This window comes from Pectinophora gossypiella, chromosome 3 (assembly GCF_024362695.1).
Source record: "Pectinophora gossypiella chromosome 3, ilPecGoss1.1, whole genome shotgun sequence".
Classification (NCBI taxonomy): Eukaryota; Metazoa; Arthropoda; class Insecta; order Lepidoptera; family Gelechiidae; genus Pectinophora; species Pectinophora gossypiella.
Genome location: NC_065406.1, coordinates 2,713,171 through 2,726,429, shown reverse-complemented (window position 1 = coordinate 2,726,429; position 13,259 = coordinate 2,713,171). Strand labels below are relative to the sequence as shown.

Below are 13,259 nucleotides of genomic sequence, written 5' to 3'. Positions count from 1 at the left end.
AAAATACCACAGATAAAAAAAAAATTTAGTACCACAGATAAGATAAGTATTTATATATAGCGAAATAAGCAGACACTTCAGGTGTAAAAAAGATAGCGCTCTATAAGAAGTATCGCGCTATTTCGCTTTCAATTACGAATCGCTCACATTTCATGTCGCGAAAACAATTTCTTGGTCTCAATTGGTCTTTGCTTGGTCCTTGCAAAAAAATACAATTTGTGTTCGGATACGCGTACATTATATTTGGTTGGCAAGGCAAGATCTTTGTAACCAGGCCAAAAACTATTAAAAATAAACAAAATACTGAGATTCGAAATTTTGTTGCTCGGGAATTTTTGATCTTTTAGCCGGGAATTAATAAAGAATTTACATACCTATATACTAAATACGAAACAATATCAGACTGCTAAGCACGTGATCCGTGTGCGTCAGTCAACAAACGCCACTGAATTCCACTTACACGCACGCATTTGTTTGTTTATTCAACATGAGTACTTAGTACTTACTGTTTTGTCTACAGCATGTTGCATGGAATACGTTCCGGCAGGGTGGGTAGTTAGAGAAACCTCAGCCCGTAAGATATAAGGGTGGGTAGACCCCAAGCCACAACAGAATATTAGAAATAAAACCCAGAATTATATTTTAAATAAATACTTTGTATTTCTTGTATCAATATTTTACTAAAATACATAATAGGTATATCACTTTTTTATTAAGATAAGCATTTTTTGACAGACGAGTACTGCCGGACTAAAAATACTTAGCTTAAAATTATTAGAATTATAATAAAAACAATTCCTATAATTAAGATCCTAAGAAGACTAGTCATAAACAACTTACAGATCCTTCAACCTATTTTACAGCTACCTACGTTGAAATTATTTACCTACAAAATAATGTGATGGCTTTTGAAAGGTGTTTTATGATTGAGATTATAAGCGAGTGAATAAAAACTCAATTTATAATTATTTAAGCAAGGGATACCTTGGCCTTTCATACCAACTTGAGAAGTTTACAAACGCATACCTACACATTAGTCATAAAATATCAAAGTACAGTCAAAGAAGTACTCTTAAAATGAGTGTCATTAATCACTTAATACTAATGTGATGAATTTTCTCAATTATTTATAGTCAATCGTGTATCTCACTTGTTTTTCGTCAAATTGTGTTTAAGTATTTTAATTTCGACGAATCTCTTCTGTGTATAAAAATGAACATATAAATTCTAGGTACCTACAATGTCTCAAGGTTTTTTATCAAGTTATTAACCAAATGAGTAATTTCGGTCGTAAAAACTCTTTTCAAATTACCATAAATACTGAAATCGACTTTAAACAAACAATTATAACAAACAAAAAAGTAGGAAGATAAAAACAAAACTTCGTTCCCGTGGACATCAAAGTATTTAACTGCAAATTCTTTATAAAACAGGTTACCTAACCAATCATATCCCGACACAAGCTTGACCAGAAAAATAAAAAATACAATTGAATGTCTATTTCCCTGGTCAATGCACCCAAAAACCTATTTTTCAAGGCACACGAATCAGACGCTATCTTCGTTATTTCACCGAACTTATTCATACAAATTAAAATGATTCCTTACACAAAAAGATAGAGGTTTTGGTCCCACAGAACTGTAAAATAAAGTGTACTTATAAATGGCAATTTATTCACTTTATTCCTACAAATATGTACCTTACTTACTTTAGAATATCCCTATCTAACTATTTTTGTATTGATTTAGAGATTGTCAAACTGTAAAGAAAATGTTTTCAGACCCCCTTGACGATGTAACAGACAAAATGGAAAATATCGACTTTACGGGAATATTATTTTCTTGACAATTTCCTTAAAATTATACCCGAAGTTCTGTATTAAGAAATATACTTGTATATCTAATAACACGTTTTGTATTTTGACAAGATTTTCCGCGTAAAATCGACTTTTCAAAACAGTTATGTCTGCTTAGTTAGTAAACGAAAATTGGCACTTCTTAGTGATAGGTCGGTTAGCCGTTACAATCAAAAGTACAGAATTGGTTACTAATTAAACTTGTTGTTTCAGTCGGGAGGTTGTTGATGGGAGCAGTGTGGGACCGGCGTTGGGGACGACTTGAAGGCTCGGGGGAATAAGGAGGAGTAGGAAGGAGGGGGTTCGTACTCAGGGGGCGAGGGGGGGAGAGACGACGTGAACAGCTGCTGCGACGCCGCTGTCACCGTGACTGTTGGCGACAGGTCGATGCAAGATGGCGGGATGTTGATCGGCGTGTCTGACGGCTTGGAGCGCTTGCAACAGCATTCTGGAAGAAAAAAGGTTTTGTTACTGGCTTGTTTATTAAGTGCGATTTTTTCCTACGGCATTTATGCACTGGTAGTGACGTCGAAATTTGGCAGCGCACTAAAGTCTAAGATTAATATAATAACATAGGCTCGCGTTTCACCACAATCTCACTTGATGGTAAGTGAAGATTTGGTCTAGAGTGGATTGTGCTTACCTAGCAAATGCCAGAAGATGTAGGTATACGACTTAGGGAATAACATAGAATAGGAGCATTTTGGGGGGAAAACAAACTTACTGATTTCGACAAAATTGACTGAATCGATCGATAATTAGCCCTGCTGGACCCGGTTATCTTAAAGATGGACAAAACGTGCGGTGCCGCGTGCGATAACCGAAGTACACGAGGACCAAAATCTGGTAAAACTATAAAATAGGTACTGAGTTTTTGAACTAGTGGAAAAATGAACAGTGTGTCTTAACTCACCCCAAGCTAGGCAGAACATGAGTATGGTGGCGCATACCAGCATGCCCACCACGAGGTAGCTCCAAGGACCGTACGGTTTGAGAGCCGCTGCAAACTCCATGAACGCGTTGGACTTCTGTTCGCTCTCCGTAATCTTCACTGAAAGTTTCAAATCGCCTGCTTTCAGTTATATCGTTCAGATGATAAGCAATCTTCTTCTATCGTGGGGCGTCAGGTTTATAATTGAGCTGCCAAAGGCCCCTGACATGACTCGTGTCTCTACGTACTTACATCAGTAGGTAAGTAGTAAGCAAGGAATCATCTTATTTTTCGGACAATCAGTGATTTCAGTTTGAAGTGTCCTGACCAAAAGTGACAGTCTCACAAAGTATTTTTTGTTAAACGGTCCACCAACCCGCATTGGAGCAGCGTGGTGGAGTATGCCCCATACCCCCTCCGGTTGATTGAGGGGAAGCCTGTGCTCAGCAGTGGGACGTATATAATAAGCTGTTTATTTTAACGGTCCTTACCGGGCATCGAACCCAGGATCTCCGGATCGTGAGCCTAACGCTCAACCACTGTACCACACATAGGAAATACAAACTCAATCTAATTAGCAGTATCAGTAAATGTACTATTTATATATCTTAGTCTCTGTAGGTGGAGGAAACAAGAGAAGTGTGTCAGGATCAAAACAAATAGAATTCCATAGTCTCTGCATACGCCGTTGGGAAATAGGCGTGAGTTTATGTATGTATGTGTGTTAGTCTCTGTACAGTATAATTAAAACTCACTTATCACAGAAGGTTTGGTCATTCCATCAGGTTGATCCAATCCCAACAACTCCTGGTTCCTCGCCGCGAACCGCCGCAACAGCTCCAGGAGTGGGGGGTCCCGCCGATGTGCGCACGCGCTGGTGTCCTCGTCTTCACCTCCCGGACAGTGCCTCACTCCGTCGCACACCAGGTACGAAGATATGCACAGGCTGGTCACGCCGCATATGAATTGGGAGTCGTTGCTGCAGACTGATCCTGCAAATGAGGGTAGATTCAAAATAAGTATTCTTTCGTGAAGTCGTCTCGACGAGAAAAACATCGTACATGTATTTTTTTTTTGGAAATCTGCCTGCAACCTGTTTTGGTGAACTATATCCATGGGTCTTTAGCGGCTCAATAATAACCCTTACACCACGGCTGATGAGGTTGCAAATACTCTGCATACCAATTTTTAGTTTTCTACCTTGAAAATTGCAGAATGCTCCATACAAACTTCCACCCCCCATTTTAGGGAAGTGGGAGGTTAGAAAGAGACAAAAAGTGGCCTATGTCATTCTCCACCTCTTCAACTATCTCCACTTATAAAAATCACGTGAATTTGTTGCTCCGTATCGCCGTGAAAGACGGACAAACAGACAGACACACACATACACTTTCCCATTTATAATATTAGTTTGAATATACATTGTTTTAAGTTTAAGCGGTTATTATCATAATTAAAACACATAATAACGGGTTCTTACCGCGTTTAAAATAACACTGTTGCAAGTGCCATGATCAGTCATCCCGTGATAATGGCACTTGCAACAGTGTCGAAATATCGGGAGTCTCATATCCATATTTTAAACGCGGTAAGAACCCGTTATTATGTGTTTTAATTAGTTTGAATATACTCTCAATCTTGTCTACTTCGCAGTAGGTACTTACCACTATTGACAGCGGTGACTACAAGCCTCAGCTTCTCGGTGTGTTGATAGGGCGAGGTGGGCGGGTTCCACACGATCCTGATCTTGGGCGGAAGCAGCTTGGTACCAGCCCTCGCTGCGACGGCTGCGGCGTTCCCTCCGCACAGGTTCAAACGCCATATCGGCATCTTTGAGTCACCGATGAACTGGAATTTGAAAAGTTTGATGATCAGAATAGTGCAGGCAGGTAGGTGGTGATCCAGCGAGATCTCGAGTGATTTTTCAGGATCAATCCCGAAGCATAATATGACAAGAACCCGTTCGAGATTGACGGGATTGGAATCTCCTTGAGTTATACTTTTTGTTTTGATTTCCAAAGAAAACTTAATTAGTGTAGCAGTAGTTTTTGTTTTCTTTCAAAAAAAGAGAGTTGTAGGGAGGGGAGGAGTTACGGAGGAGGGTTTGAGGAGAGTTAGGTGGTGGTGGTGGAGTGTATAAAGTATTTACTTTTGAACGATATTATGAAGAGATCGACAAATTAGAATAGTATATGCCTATAGTAAGTATTTTAGATATGTTATTTATTTGTTATATATTTATATTATATTAAAAAGAACCTAGAAGGACGTACATTGACCAAATTGGAGAAGTCCTTAGAAAAGGTTTATCACGATCTACTCTGAATCGGCGTGCGTGTACGAAACGATTGATGAATGTGGAGGAAGCAAGAGAAGTGCGTCAGTAGCGATAAATGGAATTCCATAGTCTCTGCTTACCCCGGTGGGAAATAGGCGTGAGTTTATGTATGTATGTATCAAAAGGTATCAAATTAGATATTTCATTTTTCGTGTCAGAATTTGAATTCAGAACAAAACAAGCAGGTAAATACCTACTTTTTTTTGTTGTTTTGTTTGAATTCCCGCGTGAACTAAAGAATTAATCAAAAAAGTAACGAAAACGGATGTGTTGCATGCTTGTGCATGATATTGAAGAATCCGCGGAACATTCTAGACGTCGTCCGAAGATCCATTTAATCGTTTAACTCCAATTAACCCGCTCCTAGGGGCCGAATTACGTGCGCGTACTCAGGCGTTTAATAAAAATCTTTTTACTAAAGTTTAATAGGTACTTCTTTGATGTTGATTTGAAAAAAATATCGCGGGCCTTCCTTATGGATGGATAGGGAGAACGGGCCTTAAACCATCACGCGGGCCCAGTGCGGATTGATGGTTATTAACGATTGCTAATGCAGCCGGGACCAACGGCTTAACGTGCCTTCCGAAGCACGGAGAAGCTCGAGATGAAAACTTTATTTTGTGGTCTTAAAAAAATATCAGGTGGTTGAAAAAAATATCATTAATAAAAATTACTCAAAATTGAGAGTCTTACAGAATAATAATGGAAGGAAGTTGTGTACAATTACAACTACAATTACCTGGTGTAATAAAAAGGGTCATCATTTATGTAGGAAAGTGAGAATGCTATGGAAGGATAATGAATGGGAATTTGATTGTTTATGGTATGAAAGGAGGATGGTTAATGAATGGGACGTAAGGCAGTTTTTTTTTTTAAAGTAAGAGAGGGAGTCGATGGTGCAGTGATTTGGGTAAAATATAAGCAGTGTGTAAAGTAAAAGGAGTAAAGACATTTAAAATATATACATAATATATAAATAGCCTATATACGTCCCACTGCTGGGCACAGGCCTCTTCTCAATCAACCGGAGAGGGTATGGAGCATACTCCACCACGCTGCTCCACTGCGGGTTGGTGGAGGTGTTTTTACGGCTAATAGCCGGGACCAACGGCTTAACGTGCCCTCCGAAGCACGGAATCAACTTACTTTTTCGGACAATCAGGTGATTCAAGCCTGAAAAGTCCTTACCAAACAAAGGACAGTCTCACAAAGTGATTTCGACAATGTCCCCATCGGGAATCGAACCCGGACCTCCAGATCGTGAGCCTAACGCTCTTACCACTAGACCACGGAGGCTGCTGCTATATCCCACATTTATACACAAAAACAAAGATAAAAGATGCATAATATGTCTGTTACCCATGAAATTAGAAAACTTAATAACAACGCCATCTATCGTGTTTTTTGAGAACGCCGATTGGAAAGTCTTAACGTGTTTACTAAGAATTTTTCTATTATTTTATTCTAGGTCTAGGACTTATGAATGACGTTAAGACAAATTGGTACTTCCAATATTTCCAATAGATCATTCTAGATGATAAATTATTCTACCAACACCTACACATGTCTTCAAACATGTAGGTACCTTTAGTTTGTTATTTCAGGTGTCAAACCGTTGCTAGCCCATTGAGTTCATTCATTAATGATGTCGTAACACTTACAGAACACACACTGAACACATGATGTTCAGTAGCCTTTCTGTTGATTTTAGTTTGACTGCTGCACACCATCTATAAGTACGTAATTTTATTTTGTTATGTATGCCTGTAATTTTCTTACCCGCCGAAAAGGGGCGGGTAATCGAGAGGCATAAATTTTATGTCACTTACGTCAATTTTAGGCAGAAATAAAAAAAAACCTCTAAAAAATTTATATTGGCCATGGTCAATAACCCGACAGAATTAAGGTGACAGCACACTTCAAACGGGTTGCATAGCAGCGATATGGCTATTTGATTCACACGGGCTTTTTATGCATTTTAAAATTAACAGTTACTGTTGTCAATCATCCGTCACTTTCCTTTTCTGTGGATAGAAAAATGGCGGGTGTAACTTAAAATAAAATTAGGAGGTGTCTGCTGGAATCGGGGCCTATGGTGCTAATTGCTGTAAGTAGGTATATAGTCGTTACATGAATCACGTTAGGGGCCTTTGGCGGCTCAATAATAACCCTGGTGGTTGATGAGGTTGGTCATTCACCTCACAACCCACACGATAGAAGGTGTTTCATGTGGACTTTATGAATGTTTAATATTTATAAACGGTCGAGACATTATGTACGGTCACGAGCATTAATATGTATACACTTTGGTAACAACATGTCACATTAACTTTTTTGACAAATTGAACTGAAAGTCTCACTAAATGTCAAATATGTTAGTGCGACAGAGTCCTAAAGTAACATTAAATTGCTCATGACTGTATGTATGTAACGAATCGTATTTTGTGTATGTTTCATTAGTAGTGCAGGTGCATCGATGTTCTTTTGTCTGTGCGTGACTCACGCAATCTGCATGCCAGCCCGTCTAATAATAATTTGTTACGTAAACAAACAATTATATTGGACGTCGGGAATAATCTGCATATTTCACTCGTTAATCACGGGGCCATTCAATAAATTGATAACGGATTGTCAATGTGACAATTGCTAATCAGTTGGCTTTTACGATACTCTTTATTACTTAAAATAAATATTAAAAGAACTTCTTTTGCAACTTTTTTCTTCTTCTTTTGTCAACTTATAAGTGTTAAGACTTAAGTTTTGACTTGTAAACTGTTGGTCCCGGTTACTACTTGGTCAAACACACAGAGTACTACTGTTGCCCTCTGTCAGGTTTCAGGTTAGAGTCCCTGTGACTTGCCCCTTCCGTCCTGCATTGCCGTACCGATGGCTCTCATCTCCACCTCTGCAACGAATGAGGTCTTCACCCGTAGAACCCTTGCCAAGGGAAACGAACTCTAGGGGGTATGTTATAATAATGATACTAAATTTATACTCACAATAAGCAACTTGCAGGCATCAGTAGCGTTGGCGAGCGGCGCAGAAGGCTCAGCGGCGGTGTCCTGCGCAGCGGCGCCGGTCCGCGCGCTCCACTTGCGCCCGGGCACCGCCACTGCTGCCGGCGCCGGCGCATGCACCTCGCTGAGTCCGCGGTCTGACCACTCCTGGAAGGATTCCTGTAAACAATGAGAGGATGTTTTGAGTTCATTGGTTGAGTGGTGAAGTTCGTTTGTAAGATCCGAACAAATGGATTGTGTCCTTTATAATGTGATGGACAATTGTTATCTTCATATTCTAGATATATGGCGCCAGCGTCGGTTTAATGACGATATATAGATCGAAAGAATTTCACATGGACTGGAGGAGGATCCGCTGGTGTAATGGTTATCACGCTCGTCCCGACTTGACGACAGCTGTGGGTTCAAGTCCCGTCCGAGTCAAAAAAAAAACGATTTAATTTCTTTCTGAGTGGGTTTCCGCTAAGCACGTGTCATCGTCATCAATTTAAGAGCCACGCTCTTGTCGGTGTAACATTTTCCTCCATACTACCTTTTTTTTGGGGTTTTTTTTAAGCACGTGTAAGTGCTATAAAAACAAAAATCATTATTTACTTAGTAAGTGATTATTATTATTTCAAGAAAGGCGTAAGTAGGTATTTTTTTTAAATAATAATGACCAGGCAGACAAAGGTCTTGTATCCAAATCGTCCACAAATTGGCCCACGGTCAAGAATGCATGTCCCTTTCAAAGTTATAACGGCAATCGACACAATGACTAACTACATCAGACTTCGATTGTTTTTTTTTTTCAGAAATCGGGTCAATCTTAAGGAAAACGTAAGGAAACCAGTTCATTAATGTCGGTGTTTACGAGTATTTAGGTTAAGTAGGTTGATGACAGGGTTGTCAGAATTTAATTACATTGCTTTTATTTTTTATAGAAGTTATCCTTAGCCAACAGCCTCTGTGGTGTAGTCGTTAGAGCGTTGGGCTCACGATTTGGAGGTCCGGGTTCGATTCCCCATTGTCGATATCACTTTGTGAGACTGTCCTTTGTTAGTAAGGACGTTGAAAAATTGTCCGAAAAATTAAGACGATTCCGTGCTTCAGAGGACACGTTAAGCCGTTGGTCCCGGCTATAATTAGTCATCCTCAAACCTCCATCACCCCGCATTGGAGCAGCGTGGTGGAGTATGCTCCATACCCCCTCCGGTTGATTGAGGGGAGGCCTGTGCCCAGCAGTGGGACGTATACCTAATCATTCATACCTATAGGCTGTTTATATATCATGAAAATATTTATGTAATATTTATATATTTATTTATGTAATATACAGGGTGTTAGTGACATCGTAACGAAAACTTAGAGGGATGATTCAGGCCATGATTCTGAGTTAATATCAAGTGGAATTTTCCATCGCAAAAGTATAGAATTGAAAATAATTTAAAAAAACTAAATAAATAACATGAATTGTGCGACGGAAAATTCCACTTGATATTAACTCAGAATCATGGTCTGAATCATCCCTCTGAGTATTCGTTACGATGTCACTAACACCCTGTATATCATATAATATTTATTTATAATCATTTATGTTTATTTATTTATGTAATCGACCCTAGCGGGCTTTTAGCGATAAATGCCGAATGAGGGAAATCGTCGACCACGCCGGCGGGGTTGGTGCCGGGGTCCTTGTACCCAAACACAATCCATTAGGGTGAGTAGACGTTAGTGTCACCAATAACTACTGATCTCCAGTGACATCCGTACCAAGCCACATATTGTAACACTAATTGCTACATAATCACTTAAAATATTAATTTAATGATCGATAATAGACAGTCACGCCTCTGTGGTTTTAAAGTTACGTTATAAAAATGACGACTTTAACAAACCACGAATACAAACGACGTCGTAGGCAGAAAGTATTATAAAAAAAAAACTGAAAACAATCACGAAAAAAAAAAGCTTACCACCCAAGTAAGCTTAATAAGTTGTTAGTAGTCATGTCAGGGGCCTTTGGCGGTTCAATAGTAACCCTGATACCAGAGTTGATGGGGTTGGTAATCCACCTCACACGATAGAAGAAGAAGAATAAGCTGTTCCTGAAAATGTCTAGTGTATACAATAAACCGCCGTGTTACAAAACGAAAGATAAAGGTTTAAAATGTACCCCGCGCCACTAAAGGAATTTAATGGAATTACTTAGACTTTTTTTTTTAATGGATTTACACCACCGGTTTCTATCCATGCTAAATTTTTCGATCTATGTGTCGTCCTTAAACTGACGCCACAGTGGGTTTGATACATTTTTGTATAGTTAAAGCTGCCGCAGAATAAATCAATACGCGTATTTAACTTCGCATAATTTTTTAAATTGTTTTTTCCTATAATTAGTTCGAGCTGTTGGGACTAGCACCAATCTATTATGCCGTAAAGTGCGTATAGGAGCCTCTAAATTAAATTCAAATTCAAAAATGTATTTGTTCAGTAGAACGTAGTTACACTTTGAATCGTCAATTTTTACATAACGAACGTTTCATCCGTCTAAAACTACTGCAGCTTCTCACAACCTGTATAGCCAGGGAAAAGAAGCTGCAAGAAAAACCTCGGCACAGGGCACTAGACGTTCTTTAAAAAATAAAAGACAAAAAAATTGCCGAGAAGCTCAATATTTTTTTTTTTTGCCAGGGAAATGACCTCAGCACCTGTCTTGTGTTCAAGGTGTCTATTGCAGTGCAGAGGTCACCAATACAATACACAAATACAACAAAAATAGCCACATAAAACGAATGATTTTTTTTACCAGGAAATATTGACAAGTAAATAAACGCGTCAAACTCGAACAAAAGCCTCGGAATTCTTTGTCCAAAACTTATTTAAAATCTCGAATCGATATGCTTAATCGATTCAGTCCTTTTACGACGAGCTATATAAAGTTACTCGTCAAGATTACTTGGCGATGTTCGAGTGAGGTGTGGATCTGAATTATGTATGTGCTAAGCACATACGCCAATTGCATTATTAAAAAAATAAACTATTGTTTTGATTCATGTAGTTTTTGCGATGCGGTACTAAGAGTACTGAACTCATTTGTTAATCGCTGTAAATTATTACATACGTGACTTTTTAACTCACGATAGATGATGAAAACATAAACTAGTCTTCATTGTTATTTTTTTTTAAATCTCGAGGAATTAGGAATTACGCGCTTTACAGCAGTTTAAATTGTTTATTATTCGGTCTGGACAAGTTTTCCTGTAATTTCCAAGCTTTTTATCTTTCTATAGTAAGAATGAGGGAATACCTATCCAGTCTTCGTTACCCAAAAATAATATAGTTGGCGCCGTCCAGATTTAACGTAATAATTACCTATTTTCTCATTACTCGGGTACGGTCAAGAGCATTAATGTATACACTTTGGTACCATGTCACATTAACTTCTTTGACAAATTGAACTGTAAGTCTCACTAAATGTCAAATATGTTAGTGCGACAGAGACCTAAAGTGGGTACATTATATTGCTCATGACTGTACATAATTATTAAATATGTCATGGCAGAAGCATGTATAAAAATAATTCTTGCTTGTTATTTGAATCTGATTATGTACGTATATAGAATTATGTTGCTTCTCTTTATTTTGATCGGTAGGTATAATAATGGGTGGAAGATCTATTTGTGCCTGGCTGTAATAACAAGGGTCATCATTTATACCCAAAAACAAAGGTAAAAGAGGCATATGTTTTTATCCATGTTATAATAATTAAGACGGTTAAAAATATTTTTTTATAGCGCCATATATATTTTTTTGTGGAACGTACCGTGGAAAGTCCTTCAACATAATTTTTAGACATAATAGTATGGTTTGGGGATTCCACAATTTGTAATTTGATTTGAAAAACAGAAAATTTGTCAATTTAATGAAGTCCGGAATGCAGAGTGATTAGCTGGTTACCTTCTAACGTTATAGAAAAAGGCTGCGTTTCCATTGACGCGGAGCTGTGCGGATGTGAGCGGAGATGTGCAGGAATCGACCAATCACCGTGAGGGAGAGAGTGACCGAGCGTCTTCGTTTTTCGCGCTCGAACGCTGTGATTGGTCAAATCCGCTCATCTCCGCTCTTCTCTGCCCATCTGCACGTCAGTGGAAACCCGGCCTAGGTATTGTAATGTGTATGAATATATTGAATATTATTTCATACACAAGGCCGCAAGTTAATTTAATATTTTGCACTAATTATAAATTCTAAGCGTGTTTTTCAACGACATTTCGTGACTGCTTGAATTGAATATTCTGGTTGAACATTCTTTGTTGTTAAAAAGTTGTTATGTAATAAATTGTTTCGTAATGTGAACTGAATGTAAAATAAGTAAAACGTATAAAATGTTCCGTGCTTCGAAGGGCACGTTAAATGGCGACATACGTATTTTTGACGTGACTTATTGTAGGCTTGCCGTGTATGGCATTAACTACTTGGTCGGACAAATGGGGAGCGCTGAAGGCTCTTACCCGGTACAACATTTAAGACAACAGGCCTGAGAGTGCACGGCTGGTCGCGAACATCGGCTCTGAGAGAATTATACAGGATGATAGTGACATCGTAACGAAAACTTTGAGGGAATATTGAGGCCATGATTTTGAGTTGATGATACCAAGTGGAATTTTCCGTCTCAAAATTAATGAGTATTTTTTTTTAAATTATTTACATACGATTCTAGGATATTTTAGCGTCGCGGTAAATATATTGATTTCTGGTGACCCAACTACTGCGACGTAAAAAGAAGGGTTATGTGTGTGACCGCCAAGTCTGTATGTACTCTATATCTGTTCTGTCTTAACTTCTTAACCACCATCGGGGATTCTCTCCTCGTTGCGAGAATTAAATTCCTAATAGAGTATGTAAAGATCAATGATTTGCGACGTTTTTCCTCGTTTGCCTAAGTACCTATCTGTTATGTATCTGCATAGACGATTTGTTCTAAGAATAAAAAAGGTGTAGTCACGAAGATCGAAGTACATCCATTGTCAGTTCATAGCAACACTATAACATTTTTAATTAATTATATAATTGTTATTATATTATTATTGCTGTTTATATACAGGGTGTTAGTGACATCGTAACGAAAACTTTGAG

The 13,259-nt window shown here is 38.5% G+C and overlaps 1 protein-coding gene across 4 annotated transcripts in view; it reads right to left on the bottom strand.

Annotated features, from left to right (window-relative positions):
• Positions 1-635: 635 nt before the first annotated feature.
• LOC126380461 (uncharacterized) overlaps positions 636-13,259 on the bottom strand; it is an 83,998-nt gene continuing 71,374 nt past the window's right edge. For 2 of the 4 annotated variants that reach the window (XM_050029892.1, XM_050029910.1), the window contains 5 exons: positions 8,124-8,300; positions 4,451-4,634; positions 3,542-3,778; positions 2,769-2,924; positions 636-2,303 (listed from right to left, as the gene is read on the bottom strand). In XM_050029892.1, coding sequence (XP_049885849.1) covers positions 2,065-2,303; positions 2,769-2,924; positions 3,542-3,778; positions 4,451-4,634; positions 8,124-8,300 — 993 coding nt within the window. In that variant the 3' untranslated portion in view covers positions 636-2,064. The remainder of the gene's footprint in view (positions 2,304-2,768; positions 2,925-3,541; positions 3,779-4,450; positions 4,635-8,123; positions 8,301-13,259) is intronic. The other 2 variants (XM_050029901.1, XM_050029919.1) reach the window with 1 other exon arrangement.